We start from the raw sequence: 17,669 nt of genomic DNA, 5'->3' as shown, positions 1-17,669 counted from the left end.
TCATGAGATGTTGATGTTTAAACATATACAAGTATATCTTTCAGAGAGAAAAACATGTGACATTTGTGTGGTAGGCTGCATGATAAAATGTGTGTGCGTCAAACATGCTTAGGGAAAATGTGTGTGTGTTCATTGCCGTGGCTATATAATTATGTTGTGTGATTACTGCTACTGTCGGTGGGCATTTCCGCGATTGGTGATGTACTTCCCATTATTGTTTGTTGCAACAACTAAATAATAATTACTGATCAGCTGTTTGTGTTTGTTTCACATCGTATAAACACTATATCCCAACGTGCATTGAGGCTAAAACATCCAATCAGCGAGCTGAGGATCTTTCCTACGTCTGTTTCCGGTATTGTTCCTGTAATGAGAGTTCACATTTGTGCTACATTGAAGGGTGGAATTGACTACACATTGTCAGAAACATAAATTGCTTCAGATATAACTCGAATTCCCCTCCAGCCCCAGTCAATCATGGTGTCCCCCAAGGCTTTATGCTTGGCCCCCTCCTGTTCACCATTTACATGGTACCCCTTGGCCAGATCATCTGCCATCACAGACTCAACTTCCACTGCTATGCTGATGATACCCAAATCTATCTCAGCACTACAGCTTCTTGGAGGGCTCCACCAGCTTGTTTTTTAAATGTAGCTGTGTCACAATGACGCTGGAGGTGTTTGTCACAATAAGAGGCCAAACACACCAGACAGGACACATCTTCAGCTCCAGCATAGCAGTGATCAGCAGGAGCTTCTTCAACTCTTTTGTTTCTCTGCTAAATCTGCTAACGTGATGCTTTTTCAGCTCTCGTTTCAATGTCATCCCGGTTTTACGGTCTAAAAAGTGTTGAAGCAGTTTTTATCACTCTCTGAAGAACAAGAAGAAATGTATTTTACACATGGGCGGCGCCAGGATGTTTTTGCTGCAGTAGCTTAGCAGTTGCTATATGACAGCACGGCGTTGCTAGTTAATTCTCAAAATAAATAAACAAACAATACCAGTGGGCCAAGCCTGTTCATATTGTAGCGTTTCTGCACACACCGGAAAACGCACACACACACCTGGAAGGTGTAACTCCCACAAACAACATTGCCTATATACTTAACTTTACAATGTAATAAACTGTGCACATCTGATCACACACACACACACACACACACACACACACACACACACACACACACACACACACACACACACACACACACACACACACACACACACACACACACACACACACACACACACACACACACCAATGGGTCACATCCGTTACAGCAAGACAATGCGTCTGTTGTTGTGGTGCAAAGCAAACGCGTCAATAGAGAGGCGAAGTCCCTCCCCTTCCGGGAGCCTCCATGGGACCCCGGAAGCGGAAAATTATACATAGAAGTCAATGGAGAGAGAAAAGTTATCTTTTGATCCCGTTTGAATTGTGCCACGAATGACACATATGATGTTTGTCAATCTTAAACAATCATTTCCATGCAAAAAAAGTCACAGTTTGTCGTAAAACTGCTGAAATATAAGACTATGAATAATACGCAACTAGAAAGACTACAAATCCCAAATGCATTCTGGGTCGCGTAAGTGATGTCATAGGCGATAATGCTCCAAGACTGGTTGTGACTCGCAAAGCAAAGAGGAAGAAGACTGATTTATTCCCTCCAATAAATATAAGAGATTGCTCCAATAAATTCACTTTTACAAGATGCCTGTGTGCTTTGTACGAGGTTGTAATCACAAAAGAGATCATACCACTTGCTCGTTCTATCGCTTCCCGTCTGATGAAAGGACCAGGAGTTGTTGGACCAAACATATCAGGTAATATACATGTTTTGCATGGAACATAGTCAAGTTAGCTACCTAGCTAGTAGCGAGCATGTTAGTTAGCATTATATTACATTACTTAGCCTTGTCATTTGTATTAGCCTTAACACGAAGTAAACCGAAATGTTAAACAGTAAGAGTATTCATGATGGTAAGTATTTTGTGAAACATTTGAAGAGTAGCCTATCGCCCCCTCCACCAGGTGCTAAGGGGGCGGGAGGTAGGCTAACCCCACATTAGTATCAGCGATCTTTTCTACTTAATGCTATCTGCACAAATGGTTAACATTGACCATTAAAAGATCAGGCAGTTCAGGGAGAGTCGAAGGAAGGAAGGCAGGCAGCTTTGCATGACATTCTTCTGGACGTGTTTCATTGTGATGATAGTGAGAGTGAGTCAATCTGTTTGTTGGAAAGACAGTAGTTGAGTGATTACTGAGAGAAAATTATTAAAAGAGATAATTATTCAGTGTTGTTACTTTAAAGTGTTGTTACTGACCTTTTTCTCTTTTATTTTCTTTACCTCACCTGTAACTGCTGAGACCCTGAGGAACAAGCACACTGGACTGACCTGCTCTGGCAACCTGATTTCCACTGTACGTAATAGTATTTGGTTATGGTATATTATTTATATACATCAAAGGCACAATGCACCCCCCAGAGACACACATGTATTGAGTGTGATATTTTGCATTGGTCATGTGAAATCATCTTTACATACTAGAAAACTGTAGGAGCGGCAACTTGTTTTGAAATTGAATTTTTAATATCCGATAATAAAGTTGATCTGTTTTCTTTATTCTTCTCTCTTCCCAGCTCCATCCATCACCATTCTCTGTTCCTGCAGGTCCTGCTTGCTAATCAATATTCATATTTTTTTACACAATTACAAATAAAGTCAATGTATTGTATGACATGAAGTTGTGCTTCATTCTGAGTCAATAATAAATTCATTCTGCCTTCAGCTGCAAAATTATTGTGGACTGCACTGACATCCATGTAGCTGCCCCCCAGTAAGATGAACCAAGCAAAGTTGACATACTCAACATACAGCTGTACTCTTAAGTTTACATGAAGAATTTGTGAAATATTGGTAATAACAGGTTTAAATGATTATTAGTAATTAATTATATAATTTTCTCATCGTAGATGAGCAGACAGGGAGCAGATGAGAAAAGCAGAATATGCAGCTGCCATTTTCCACATGGAAAAGAGAAAGGGCCAAGTGTAAGGGCCAAGTGTATTTGAGTGGACAAAAGAGAAATCCCAAATACGAAAAATAAAATTATACAATTTACAGATATGTATACAAATAAATATATATCCTATATACACCATGTATAATGATGGTGTATGATGTAGAAGGAAGTGTGGTAGATAACAAGTAAATATAGAGTTACATACAGATCCATGTTACAGCAAAAGATGGAATAACTAAGAAGCACGCAGTATAATAATAATTACACGCAACAATTAAATAACTGCTCAGCATCTCCACCACAATCCCAATCTGCTGTGTCCTGTTTTCCTCCCCTCTGCATAACACCCCATCACACATACGAAACACAACGCAGAGTCCGAGGGTGTTAAGAGTATGTTTATTTAAATGTCCTCCTCTCTACTGGCCAACACAGGGAGCATATGCTGGGTGTAGAATTGTTCCAGGAGGAGGAGATTTCCATGCCATGCAGGGTCTTTGGGGATGGGGAGGATGATCGCCTCCATCGTGGTCCACAGCAGCAGAGACTCCGGTCTGTGATGTGCAGCTGTTATATAATATACAATAAATTTTTTTGAAAAACATTTGATCAAAAAATAAAGATTTGGTCAGGATCTAGAGTCAGTGTGTAGTTTATTAATTAATCAATGCTCTCTACATTAGGAAAACACATACCAGTGTACCAGAGGGAGTCACACACAGCTGTGCCTAGATAACCAAACAAATTGACAACAGGGATGCAAACTCATCAGGTATGAAAAAGGTGACAAGGATCCGAGCCCCCTGACCCCACAGAATATCGGCTTTAAAATTAGGAATAACAGGATTTTAGCAGTCAGAACAACTAAAGCAGCAGTGTTAATATTAACAGAAACGCCATAGAGTCACATCTAATAGAAATATATAAAAAGCATTTATTTTAATTGTGTAGCAGTCAGTTTATAATTTTGGCAGCACTGTTGAGCATTTTGAAAATGTATTTTCATGCCTCTGTGCAAGGCTTAGTCTTTCTATCTTTATAGCCACTGGTGTAAAGTAACCAAGTTCATAAACTCAACAAGTACTATACTTGGGCACAATTTTGAGATACTTGTACTTTACTTAAGTATTTCAATGTTTTGCTACTTTGTACTTCTACTCTACTACAGTTCAGAGGTAAATGGTGTACTTTTACTCCACTACATGTATGTAATACCTTTAGTTACTTTACAGATGTGGATGAATGATGTGAAATATAATCAAGTGTTAAATCAGACTTTAGTTCCACCTGGAGTAAATCCAAAAGCTACCCTGCCTGCAGTATACAAAGTCATTCAAACTAGCTGCACCTTTACCAGCTTTGATAACACTTTAATGATCAGTCATTATAAAACATATCATATTATTCTGAAATGGACCAATCTGCAAAATGACTACTTTTACTGTCGCTACTTTCACTATATTTTGATAATAATAATTTTCTACTTTTACTTGAGGAACATTTGGAATGCAGGACTTTTACTGTAACAGAGTATTCCTACACTCTGGTACTTCTACTTTTACTCAAGTACAAGAACTGAGTACTTCTACTTTTAATCAATTTCAAGATATATACTTATACCACCTCTGTTTATAGCCTATGAAAAAAACGATTAGAAAACGAAGGCTAAAGCTAACGTTAGCAGATAGTGACAATGTATGCTAGTTAGCTAGCTCAACGATAATATTGCGACGGGGAAAAAAAACTTTTCAGTGCATATCACGCTCTGCCGCTCCGACAGGGAGCTCTACTCTGAACACCTGAACGGCCCGTTCTAACAGCTGTTCACCAGCGGTCCAGTCTGTGCCACAGTGACTCCGGACGCACAGTTAATATTAACGAACGCACCGTAGGTAATGTAGCTGCTGAAGCTAGACCATCATCGCCGAGCAGCAGAGGCTTATTATACATCATGAGCAGAGCCGACAGGCAGGAAGACTCGAGCACACAGCTCGCGCTTCATTATAATATATAAAAAAAAGCTCGCGGCCGCACATTAATCCGGGTCCCAGACCCCCTCCCATACCCCAAAAATATTTTTATTGCAGATCTACAGGAATCATAAAAACGACCTATTTTGGATTCAAAACGGAGAATTTCGCCGAAAGGTGACAAGTTTGCATCCCTGGACAAGATAACCAAAATCCTTGAATCTACACACAGCAAATAAACTCAAATGACACAACGAGATGTAAAAAGGAGATCACACAGTCGATATAGAACTGGCCGCTTCAATCTGAAGAGCAACTAAAACAAAACACGGGAGCGTATCTTGTTCTTGTGAACACTAATGTTATCCAAAGCATACACAGACACCACAAAGTTCTTAAGGAGAAAACTAGTTGCTAAAACAAAACACGTTAGTGTACCTTGTTAGCTAGCTGACATTAACCTTAGACATTGCACTCATATTACTCACTGAAACCTTGTAAAGCCGGTCCCGCATGCTGGCTCTTACAGAACCGCTCCCTTTCGTGTATGTACAGCTCTCAACATGCCCAGACTTGTAGTGATTTTCACCTCTTTTTATACTTTTTCGCCTCATTCTGAAAGAAACAGGTGAAATTTACTAACGTGACAGCCATCTTTGTGATGGTGACGCGTATTGTGCGAGACCAGAGACCTGTAGTTCACTGAGCGGTTTCACACAAAAAAAATTGTAACTTCACAGTTTTACGACACATTTTTATTTTTTTGACTTGCAAAATGTTCTTTTAATTTGACAAACATCATATGTGTCATTCGTGGCACAATTCAAACGGGATCGAAAGATGACTTTTCTCTCTCCATTGACGTCAATGTATAATTTTCCGCTTCCGGGGTCCCATGGGTCGGAAGTAGATGGGCGGGACTTCGCCTCTCTATAGAGAGGCGAAGTCACGCCCATCTACTTCCGGTCCATGGGACCCCGGAAGCGAAAAATTATACATTGAATTCAATGGAGAGAGAAAACGTATCTTTTGATCCCGTTTGAATTGTGCCACGTACTACACATATGATGTTTGTCAATCTTAAACAATCATTTCCATGTCAAAAAAGTCACATTTTGTCGTAAAACTGTTGAAATAAAAGACTATGAAAAATACGCGACTACAAAGACTACAAATCCCAAATCCCATTCTGGGTCGCGCATGTGATGTCACAGGCGATAATGCTCCAAGTGGTTGCGACTCGTAATTAAAGCGAAGAAGAAGATTTCATAACTGATTTATTCCCTCCAATAAATATAAGAGATTGCTCCAATAAATTCACTTTTACAAGATGCCTGTGTGCTTTGTACCATGTTGTAATCACAAAAGTGATCATACCACTTGCTCGTTCTATCGCTTCCCCTCTTATGAAAGGACCAGGAGTCGCTGGACCAAACATATCAGGTAATATCATAGGTAATATACATGTTGTGCATGGAACATAGTCAAGTTAGCTACCTAGCTAGTAGCGACGAGTAGCGAGCACGTTAGTTAGCATTACATTACTTAGCCTTGTCATTTTTAGTAGCCTTACCATTAAGTTATTATTGTATTACATGAAGTAAACCAAAATGTTAAACAGTAAGAGTAGTCATCATGGTAAGTATTTCGTGAAACATTTGAAGAGTGGCCTACTGCCCCCTCCACCGGGTGCTAAGGAAGCAGTTCAGGGAGAGTCGAAGGAAGGCAGGCAGGCAGGGAGCCTTGCATGACATTCTTCTGGACATGTGTCATTGTGATGACAGTGAGGGTGAGTCAATCTGTTTGTTGGAAAGACAGTAGTTGAGTGATTACTGAGAGAAAATTATTAAAATAGATAATTATTCAGTGTTGTTACTTTAAAGTGTTGTTACTGACCTTTTTCTCTTATTGTCTTTACCTCACCTGTAACTGCTGAGACCCTGAGGAACATGCACACTGACATGCTCTGGCAACCTGATTTCCACTGTACGTAATAGTATTTGGTTATGGTATATTATTTATATACATCAAAGGCACAATGCACCCCCCAGAGAGACACATGTATTGAGTGTGATATTTTGCATAGGTCATGTGAAATCATCTTTACATACTAGAAAACTGTAGGAGCGGCAACTTGTTTTGAAATTGAATTTTTAATATCCGATAATAAAGTTGATCTGTTTTCTTTATTCTTCTCTCTTCCCAGCTCCATCCATCATCGTTCTCTGTTCCTGCAGGTCCTGCTTGCTAATAAATGCTTTATTTTTTTACACAATTACAAATAAAGTCAATGTATTGTATGACATGAAGTTGTGCTTCATTCTGAGTCAATAATAAATTCATTCTGCCTTCAACTGCAAAATTATTGTGGACTGCACCGACATCCATGTAGCTGCCCCCCAGTAAGATGAACCAAGCAAAGCTGACACTCAACATACAGCTGTGCTCTTAAGTTGACATGAAGAATTTGTGAAATATTGGTCATTATTTGGAAAAAATGACTGACGATGCAGAAAACTTTTTTTATTTAGGAACAGTGGTCAGGTGAAGCATTTATCACTACATATGTGTCACACTTAAAAGGCCAAACACACTGGCCAAACACACCTCGTTTACAACTCCCCAGTTGACAGCCATGACTCCGTCTAAATTGTACCCCCCAAGCACCCTCTTCATGAGGGACGCGCATGGAGTGGATGAAAGTCCCGACCTCAGCACAGCACCAAAATTGCTGGCTGTCAACCTGCCCTGCCTGTGTAACTGCCACTGAGGATTTGTCCGCTGTCCTACGGTGGCTGTCTGGATGGCAGCTTGCTGGTCTCTGCTCAGTCGCATTGAGGCAAGAATTGCCTCAAGCCCCCGACTCCCACGCTCCTTCACCAGCTCCGGCACGTTGAAAATGGCCTGATGTTGAGGCTGCAGCTCTGGCTCAGGTGACAAAAGCCATGCCATGCCACGCTGTGCCCCTCAGTGCAGACCTGAAAAAGTCTACTTCCTCAGTGGCGATGTCTCTGGCCAGTGGGTTGTATTTCTCCTCTTGCTGTTGGTAGAGTTGAGACACCGGCTGGACTACTTTTGAAGAGCCAGGCTTCCTCCACTGGCACTCAACTTCTGTGGAGCTGATCTGCCACATGGCAAATATTGCCAATGCTGCAGCGTGGCTGCATTTGTACATCCCCCGTGCACAACCACAGACAGCGCTCTGCATCACGCCATCCTCTCCCATGTAGATCTGTACAAATAAAGTAAGTACCATGTTTGTTAACATGCTATAATAGATTGAATGAGCAATACAAGGATGGTCCAGATCTGGGGGTGGGAGGGTTTATTTTTCCATAGTTTTGTCCTCTTGTCTGATTGTTGTTGTTTGTTTTTTCTGAATTTTTTGTAATTTGTGTTGTATTGGTTGTGATTGTACATTGTATTTTTTTAAATGTGTATTACATTTTTGAAAAACATTTGATCAACAAAAAAGGATTTGGTCAGGGTCTAGACTCAGTGTGTAGTTTATGAATTAATCAATGCTCTCTACATTAGGAAAACACATACCAGTGTACCAGAGGGAGTCACACACAGCTGTGCCTAGATAACCAAACAAATTGACAAGATAACCAAAATCCTTGAATCTACACACAGCAAATAAACTCAAATGACACAACGAGATGTAAAAAGGAGATCACACATATAGTCGATATAAAACTGGCCGCTTCAATCTGAAGAGCAACTAAAACAAAACACGGGAGTGTACCTTGTTCTTGTGAACACAAATGTTATCCACAGCATACACACCCGTATACAGTACACCCGTTCTAGGTTCTGATTGGCTCTCTAGGTTGGCATTCTAGCTTCTGACTGGCTGTCCAGGTTGTCAATCACAGCCGTTGTTCATATTATGCTAGTCGACTCGTAACATCGCTAAACTTTTTTTCTTGACGGTTTTCTCAGTCAACTAATGCTATTGATAACAGTAACATAAATTAACACAGCCCTGCACACTGCAGTCATTATATGCCGGGTCTGTGGTTCATCATCTTTTTTTTCATTCTCCTCCTTATTGACTGACATTAACCTTAAACATTGCACTCATACTACTCACCGAAATCTTGTAAAGCCGGTCCCGCATGCTGGCTCTTACAGAACCGACTAACTCCCCTTTCGTGTATGTACAGCTCTCAACGTGCCCAGACTTGTAGTGATTTTCACCTCGTTTTATACTTTTATTCTCATTCTGAAAGATTGCCAATGTGACGGCCATCTTTGTGTTGGTGACGCGTATTGTGCGGGACCAGAGACATGTAGTTCACTGAGCGGCTTAACACAAAAAAATGTGTTACTTCACAGTTTTACGACACATTTTAATTGTTTTGACTTGCAAAATGTTCTTTTAAATTGACAAACATCATATGTGTCATTCGTGGCACAATTCAAACGGGATCAAAAGATACGTTTTCTCTCTCCATTGAATTCAATGTATAATTTTCCGCTTCCGGGGTCCCATGGAGGCTCCCGGAAGGGGAGGGACTTCGCCTCTCTATTACCCCCTGCACATCCAGGGCTCTTGCTCGTTCTGCATTGATGGACAGCAAAGCCAAATTGCTATTCCTCAAGTCCCCGCTGTTGCTCCTCATGTAGTTTTTCACACGCCGTAAACAAGAAAAGCTGCGTTCGCAGTTTGCAGACGTGACAGGCAGTGTGACCGATATACACAAAAGTCTGTGCAAATCAATAAATGCGTCCTTGTATGGCCGGAGAAGGGAGAGAAATTTGTGCGTGGTTTTCACAGTTTGTCCCTGCTGCTGCTGCTTTTTTCGGTCAAGGAGCCGTCGAACTTGGTGCAGTTCTGCAGACAGGTTGTCCGTTTTTACCCCATAATACTGGGCCATGGGTGATAGGTGCTCCAGCTCAAGGAATGACTTGTGAGTTGGATTTAAGGCAGACGTGCCCTGCAGCAAGCCACAAGATTCAGACGAAAACCGCCTTTTCATTTCATTGACAAGTCTATCAATGACAGGGTAGTAGCAGTGCTTGCGGATGTCATCAGAGGAGGTGAGAGGTGGAAGTTTTCCTGTTGGAGCATCAACTACAAACTCCTGTAGGTGGCATGCAGGCTGAGTCTGACGTCGCTCTTGTCTCAACTTGACGAGGATGCCAGTCTTGGTGGAGAGGGCGTGTGCTTTGTCCAAAATTTCCTCCCATGATTTTTCATTTCTCTTTTGGGAGAGGGATGTAATTACCGACTCAACAAGATCCATAGCAGAGGCCAGTTGAAAATCCCCTGCTGATCTTACATTCTTGACACAGTCAACAAAAACAAAATGTTGCCGGTGGGCATGGCAATGTACATAAAGGGCCTGTGGCACCTCCTTCCGAAATCTCTCCTGCACACCATTATTACACCCCGACATGACAGCGGCACCGTCGTAGCGTTGGCCAATGCACATGTTGTGATCAATGTTGCATTTACTGAGCGTCTGTTTGATCGTTGTCAAAAGTGAATCTGCGTCTAGTCCATCAGCTGGGGTGAAGTGAAGGAACTCCTCCTGTATGCCATCGTCATGTATATACCGCACTGCCAGACACCTGCTCCTTTTTACTCACGTCTTTGCTCTCATTCACCATCAGTGCAAACACTCCAGCTTCCTGTACTTCCCCGCTGATTTGATCCCTGACCATATTTGATATCAGCTCAATTAGCTCATCTTGTATGTCGTGGTGTGTGTACTTTGCATTTCTTGGATTGTCAGATTTTTTTTTTCTCCACAGTTTTGTCAAACTTGCCAATCAGGTCTAAAAGTTCGATGAGTTCCCCCTGTTGGCTGCTTCACTCTCCCTATGCCCCCGTAGTGCAATGGTTTGACACGCAGTGTCACGCAATGCTTCCACAACTGCCCGCATATATTCCCTGTTTTCACATACAGTTTTTGAATGTCCCTCGCTGAGTGCGTTGCTGATTTTTGAGCCACTCTCTTTCCTTACTTTAAATTCAGGCCATGCATCCATGGCACATTTATATCCACTGCTCACATCATGTGTAAGGAATGACTGCGTATCTTTAACCCAGGTGGTAAATCCGTCATGGGTAAAGGCGGTTTCTTTATGGAACCGCGGCGTCCTTCGTGAGCAAAATGCCTGCAGGCAAAACAAAATACACCGTCCATAGACACTGAGTACTCGAGCCAAGTGTATTGCTCGTACCATCGGCGATTGAATGACCGCATTTGCAGTCCGTACTTCTTGGTCGGGTATTTTCTAAGCATGGGACCTCTTGGTCCATCAGAGGCTGACTGGCTGATGTCAATTACGGTGTGGAGGGGTCGGGGAGCAGCGCTAGCTCCGCTGGTTCCACTGCAGCTCGCCGTAGCAGCTAGCTGTTCCTGCTGCTGCGGGGGCAGTGGGTCAGTCGGCGGGCCGGGGGCACCTGTTCTTCGTGGTCCCAATCCTCCCGGTTATCATTAGTAATAGTAACATCGGGATCCTTGTGGATAGTAGGGTTGTCCGGCTGGACCGGCTCCGTTTGAGATCGCGGTCGTTTTCGCTGATTTGTTAGACATTTTTCCATTTTCGATCTGTGTGTTCACTTCACATACCTAGAATTCGCGCTTTAACTTACAAAGACCCCAGAAAGATCTCGCGAGAATGTGTAAATATATATAGATACATTTTTTTCATTACAAAACAATGGGGTTGCTAAGCCGTTGCTAGGCCAATTCCTGGAGTTGCTATAGCAACTGCCAGCAACCCCCTGGCGCCGTCCCTGATTTTACATTGTATTACTTTAAACTCGATGATTAAATTTCAGATGTACAAACTACGGTGGCCGGCAGGTGCAATCGCGCCACAACGGACCAAACACTTACATCAGGAGTAACGTGCTGCAGCTTCAATGACAATGAAACATTAACAGCAATGTGCCAAAACACATGCAAATGAAGAGAAATCTACACCAACCTGACGAAACATGTGCAGGGTTTACTAAAATATTTTCCCATGTTTTTCGGAAAATAAAATAAAATCTGAATTTAATATTATTTTCCTAAAGATAAATTTAAAAAATGCGAATATCTTGTTTCAGAAAAATAAACACAACACTGACATTTTTCCTCAGAGCTCTTTTATTAACAAGAAAAATCCCAACATGTTATTTTTTAGAGACAAGTAAATGTGGCACTCATCTCACATCTTGAATATAGAAACACAATTTATTGCAAACTCATCCTGCTGGCTTTTCTTTTAATGTGTGTTATTTCCTTCTTCAAAATGTCCTTTATGCATTCAACACATTGAGACTTAGTAAAAAATTGAATACATTTAGAATAAAATATCTACAATGAAAGAAGCTCTGTTGCTTTCTCTCTCTCATGATTTACAAGAGAAACAACAAAATAAAAATAAATCAATATCGATATTCAACAAATATTTAGATCAAAGTTTACATTTCCATGCGGAGAAATATCAGTTGAGGTTAACAGAAATCCTCCTGAGCAGTGACAGCCTCCATGGCTAAACAGACACAGGAAGGAGTGCCGCCTAAAGAAACTCCAACATCTACAGAACAACTCATGAGAAGATGTTAAAGCACATCCCATAATGTTTGATTGACAGCTGATCTCTGTGCAGTGAAGACATGAACACTCAGCTCTCAGCAACAATGATGGACACACAAAGAGTTTAAGAAGTAGAAGAGTTCCTCAAATGAATTCAGGCTATTTCAGTTTACACAACTCAGCTGCGTCACAAACCAAAAGTCCAGCATGTAGCGGCTGAGTGAATGTGGTCTGGACTCTGTGGAGGAGAGTCATGGTTTCAGAGACGCTGTAGAAGGACAGAATACCTGCTCTGTGATCCAGGTACACTCCTACTCTGGAGGACAGAGGACCTGAGACGGGAATTTTGCTATTGTTGTAAGTAAATGAATAACTGTTTTGTTTAAACTCTAACGCCCAGGATTTGTCATTGTATCCAAATAAACATTCAGTACCATCCCCTGCTCTGCGGATATTCTTGTATGAGACTGAAACAAAAACTGCTCTCCCTCTCCGCTCCACCTCCCAGTAACAACGTCCAGTCAGACTCTCTCTACTCAGGACCTGAGGCCAATCAGTGAATCTGTCTGGATGACTAGAATAAGACTGTTCTTTCATGAATGTTACTTTTCTGCTCCCCTCAGATAATAACAGCTCTGTGTGTGCTGTGTTTGGATCCAGAGTGATCTCCTGTGAATATCTTAAGAACCCAGCTCTGGTGGTGGGCTCTGCTGCTGGCAGTAAAACATCCACTTCAGTCAATGAGACGTTGGTCCATTCCTCTCTCAGGACGTCCTGTAGTTTGTCTCTGACTGCTGACAGGGCCGCCGTCACGTCCTCAAAGTAGCTCAGAGGACGGATGTTGATGCTGGAGGAGTGTGTAGCTTCACTGAGGGCTGACAGTGAGGAGGGGTAGCTGAGCAGAAACTGGTTGTGATCCTCTGTGTGAGAGAGCAGCTTCAGCTCAGCGTCTCTTCTCTTCAGCTCAGAGATCTCCTGCTTTAGCTTCTTCTGAAACTCTTTGGCTTGACTCATTTCTCTCTTCTGCTGGGATCTGAGCTGCTGCTTCACATCAGAGCTTCTTTTCTCCATCAGACGGATCAGCTCAGTGAACATCTTCTCACTGTCCTCCACTGCTTTATCAGCAGAGCCATTGAAGGCCTTCACCTCCTGCTGAAGCAGCTTCACCTCCTTCTCTCCGTCCTGGATTCTCTGCTGGATGTTTAGTCGACTCCCCTCCAGCTCTCTCTGCCTCTCAGTCCTCTCTGCTGCAGCTGACACCGTGTCGTGTCCTTTGTGTTCGTCCACAGAGCAGAGAGAACAGATACTCTGCTGATCAGTGCGGCAGAACATCTTCATCACCTCTTCGTGGCGAGAGCAGATGTTCTCCTGGAGCTTCTTGGAGGGCTCCACCAGCTTGTGTTTCTTTAATTGAGCTACGTCAAAATGAGACTGGAGGTGTTTCTCACAATAAGATAAAAGACAGATGAGGCAGGACTTACAGGCTCTCAGTTTCCTCCCAGTGCAGAAATCACAGGCCACATCTTCAGCTCCAGCATAGCAGTGATCAGCAGGATCTTCTTCAAGTCCAGGCTTCTTCAGCTTCTCCACTAAATCTGCTAACATGGTGTTCTTCAGCAGGACAGGCCTCGGTTTGAAGCTCCTTCTACACTGAGGGCAGCTATAGACTTTCTTCTTATCCTCTCTATCCCAGTGGCGTTTGATACAGTCCATGCAGTAGCTGTGTCCACAGGGAATAGCCACCGGATCCTTCAGTAGATCCAGACAGATGGAACAAGAGAAGGTTTCCCGGTCCAGCTGAACTCCTTTCTGCCTCATCTCACCTCTCAGTGATAGTTACGGACTGCAGACAGAAGGTCAAATATCCACTTTCTCTGAACAGAAACAATCTCTGACGGACAACAAATCTCCTCTCCTCCTGCTTTTGCTCAGTCAATGCAAAGAATGAGGAAACAGATTTCTCTTTTAACATGTTGCCAACCTGTGAAGGGGCGGGAACATTCAAATACCTTGATAGGGTGCAGCTCAGTGTGTTTGGGAGCAGGAATCAAAGGGAACAGATTTAACTGCTTTCAACAAAGCTTTGTGTGAGAGGCAGGCTGTGTTTGCAAAACACATGCAAATGAAGGGAAATCTTCACCAACCTGACGACACATGTGCAGGGTTTACTAAAAGATATTCACATTTTTTTCTGAAAATAATAGAAAATCTGAATTCATTATTATTTTCTTAATCCTAAAAATACATTTAAAATGAAAATATCTTGTTTCAGAAAAAATAATTTAGAGATATTTTTTAGATTAAGAAAACATAAGACGGAGATGTTGTCCTCTTAGCTCTTTTTTTAACAAGAAAAACCCCAACATTTTATTTTTTACAGACACGTAAAGGTGGCACTCATCTCACATCTTGAAAATAGAAACCCTATTTATTACAAACTCAACATGCTAGCTTTTCTTTTGATGTGTTTGGTTTCCTGCTTCAAAATGTCCTTTATGCATTCAACACATTGAGACTTAGATACAAATAAAAGACCTTTAGAATAAAATATATACGATGAAAGAAGCTCTGGTGCTTTCCCTCTCTCATGCTTTACAAGAGAAACAACAACATACAAATACATCAATATCGATATTCAATAAATATTTAGACTAAAGTTTACATTTCCATGCAGATAAATATCAGTTGAGGTTAACAGAAATCCTCCTGAGCAGTGACAGCCTCCATGGCGAAACAGACACGGGAAGGAGCGCCGCCTGAAGAAACTCCAACATCTACAGAACAAGTCATGAGAAGATGTTAACCCTGTAAAGCCCACTGTTGTAATTTTACAACATTATTTTAAGCTATCCTAAAAAAGTCAGTAAATGTTTTAGTTTTTTTAAAGACTACATTTACACGGTCTAACGGTCCTTTTGTCAGCCTCACAATGCTATTGGGTATTACATGTGTTTATAGGTCCTGCCCTCTGGAGCATACACTCACACAACTTCAGAATCTTCAAACGAGCAACATCTCTTTGTTTTATTCACATATAGAAATAAAACTCTAATATAAATATAATGTCTTTGATAATTCACTATAACTAAGTTCTAAATGTGTCCTCTGTTAAGATTTTGAATTAAGACCAGAATTGAATAAATTAATACATTATTTCTAATTAAAGTATGTGAAATTATATCTGTAGCAATATGTTAAACTCTACTTGTATCTTATCAGTTAATTACTTACAAAAATACATTTAACTCTGGTTCTTGCAGAAACAGTTTCTGAAATGTTTTGGGACACTTGGATGTATCCCTTTTAGTATGATAATCAGCCTGTTAGCATTAGCCAGACAGCATTGTGTGACTTGTTGATCTGGTTAATCTGCATGTATGGGTGTAGGTATTCCTTTTGTTATGATAAGGCTAAGCCAGGTAGTATCGTGTGACTCAAGTGTACAATGTAAATAGGATTCAGATACTTGTTGCATCGGGACACCTGGAAGGGGGTGCTGCATGCATTCCTTTTAGTATGATAATAGGCTAAGCCAGACAGAATGAACACTTGTCCCACCACCCTATTGTTATAGCAGCATGTTTAATACAGCATATTTATGATATTCATTAGAGATCACATGGTATTCCATATGATGTGTGTTACTGAGTTGGGTCACACACGTTAGAGAGACAATGGTCGTTCTGAATTATCAATAGATGTATTCATTTTAAGTGAGCTGACACCGAGGTTAGAGGAAGTTCAGAGAAGGCCTTAGGTTATAAAAACAGTTAACCTTTGTTAGTTAACTCATCCTAAGGATATCATGAGATGTTGATGTTTAAACATATACAAGTATAGCTTTCAGAGAGAAAAACATTTGACATTTGTGTGGTAGGCTGCATGATAACATTTGTGTGCGTCAAACATGCTTAGGGAAAATGTGTGTGTGTTCATTGCAGTGGCTATATAATTATGTTGTGTGATTACTGCTACTGTCGGGGGCATTTCCGCGATTGGTGATGCACTTCCCATTATTGTTTGTTGCAACAACTAAATAATAATTACTGATCAGCCGTTTGTGTTTGTTTCACATCGCATAAACACCATATCCCAACGTCCATTGAGGCTAAAACATCCAATCAGCGAGCTGAGGATCTTTCCTACGTCTGTTTCCGGTATTGTTCCTGTAATGAGAGTTCACATTTGTGCTACATTGAAGGGCGGAATTGACTACACATTGTCAGAAACATAAATTGCTTCAGATATAACTCGAATTCCCCTCCAGCCCCAGTCAATCATGGTGTCCCCCAAGGCTTTATGCTTGGCCCCCTCCTGTTCACCATTTACATGGTACCCCTTGGCCAGATCATCTGCCATCACGGACTCAACTTCCACTGCTATGCTGATGATACCCAAATCTATCTCAGCACTACAGCTTCTTGGAGGGCTCCACCAGCTTGTGTTTTTTAAATGTAGCTGTGTCACAATGAGACTGGAGGTGTTTGTCACAATAAGAGGCCAAACACACCACACAGGACACATCTTCAGCTCCAGCATTGCAGTGATCAGCAGGAGCTTATTCAACTCTTCTGTTTCTCCACTAAATCTGCTAACGTGATGCTTTTTCAGCTCTCGTTTCAATGTCATCCCGGTTTTACGGTCTAAAAAGTGTTGAAGCAGTTTTTATCACTCTCTGAAGAACAAGAAGAAATGTATTTGACATGTTATTACTTTAAACTCGATGATTAAGTTTCAGATGTACAAACTACGGTGGCCGGCAGGTGCAATCACGCCACAACGGACCAAACACTTACATCAGGACGTGCTGCAGCTTCAATAACAATGAAACATATTAACAGCAATGTGCCAAAACACATGCAAATGAAGAGAAATCTACACCAACCTGACGAAACATGTGCAGGGTTTACTAAAATATATTCCCATGTTTTTCTGAAAATAAAATAAAATCTGAATTTAATATTATTTTCCTAAAAATACATTTTAAAAATGCGAATATCTTGTTTCAGAAAAAATAAACACAACACTGACATTTTTCCTCAGAGCTCTTTTATTAACAAGAAAAATCCCAACATGTTATTTTTTAGAGACAAGTAAATGTGGCACTCATCTCACATCTTGAAA

The 17,669-nt window shown here is 41.3% G+C and overlaps 1 protein-coding gene and 2 long non-coding RNA genes across 3 annotated transcripts; 1 reads left to right on the top strand and 2 right to left on the bottom strand.

Annotated features, from left to right (window-relative positions):
• The first annotated feature begins 1,337 nt into the window (after positions 1 to 1,337).
• On the top strand, positions 1,338 to 2,748 carry LOC307019614. Its single transcript, XR_013802711.1, has 2 exons — positions 1,338 to 2,428; positions 2,649 to 2,748. It is a non-coding gene; the product is annotated as an uncharacterized lncRNA (long non-coding RNA).
• Positions 2,749 to 3,411: 663 nt separating this feature from the next.
• On the bottom strand, positions 3,412 to 5,735 carry LOC307019613. Its single transcript, XR_013802710.1, has 2 exons — positions 5,490 to 5,735; positions 3,412 to 3,598 (listed from the first exon to the last, which is right to left on the bottom strand). It is a non-coding gene; the product is annotated as an uncharacterized lncRNA (long non-coding RNA).
• A 6,922-nt stretch (positions 5,736 to 12,657) lies between these two features.
• Positions 12,658 to 14,363, bottom strand: LOC307020044 (tripartite motif-containing protein 16-like; the record flags this gene model as incomplete). The annotated part of the gene is made up of 1 exon (XM_079651134.1): positions 12,658 to 14,363. The coding sequence occupies one exon, from the start codon at positions 14,361 to 14,363 to the stop codon at positions 12,705 to 12,707; it is 1,659 nt and encodes a 552-aa protein (XP_079507260.1). The 3' UTR covers positions 12,658 to 12,704.
• Between the last annotated feature and the right edge of the window lie 3,306 nt (positions 14,364 to 17,669).

The sequence above is a fragment of the Notothenia rossii genome (genome assembly GCF_949606895.1).
Source record: "Notothenia rossii genome assembly, chromosome: 9".
Lineage (NCBI taxonomy): Eukaryota > Metazoa > Chordata > Actinopteri > Perciformes > Nototheniidae > Notothenia > Notothenia rossii.
Note: the sequence above shows the minus strand (reverse complement) of the source record. Positions and strands in the feature narration are given on the sequence as shown.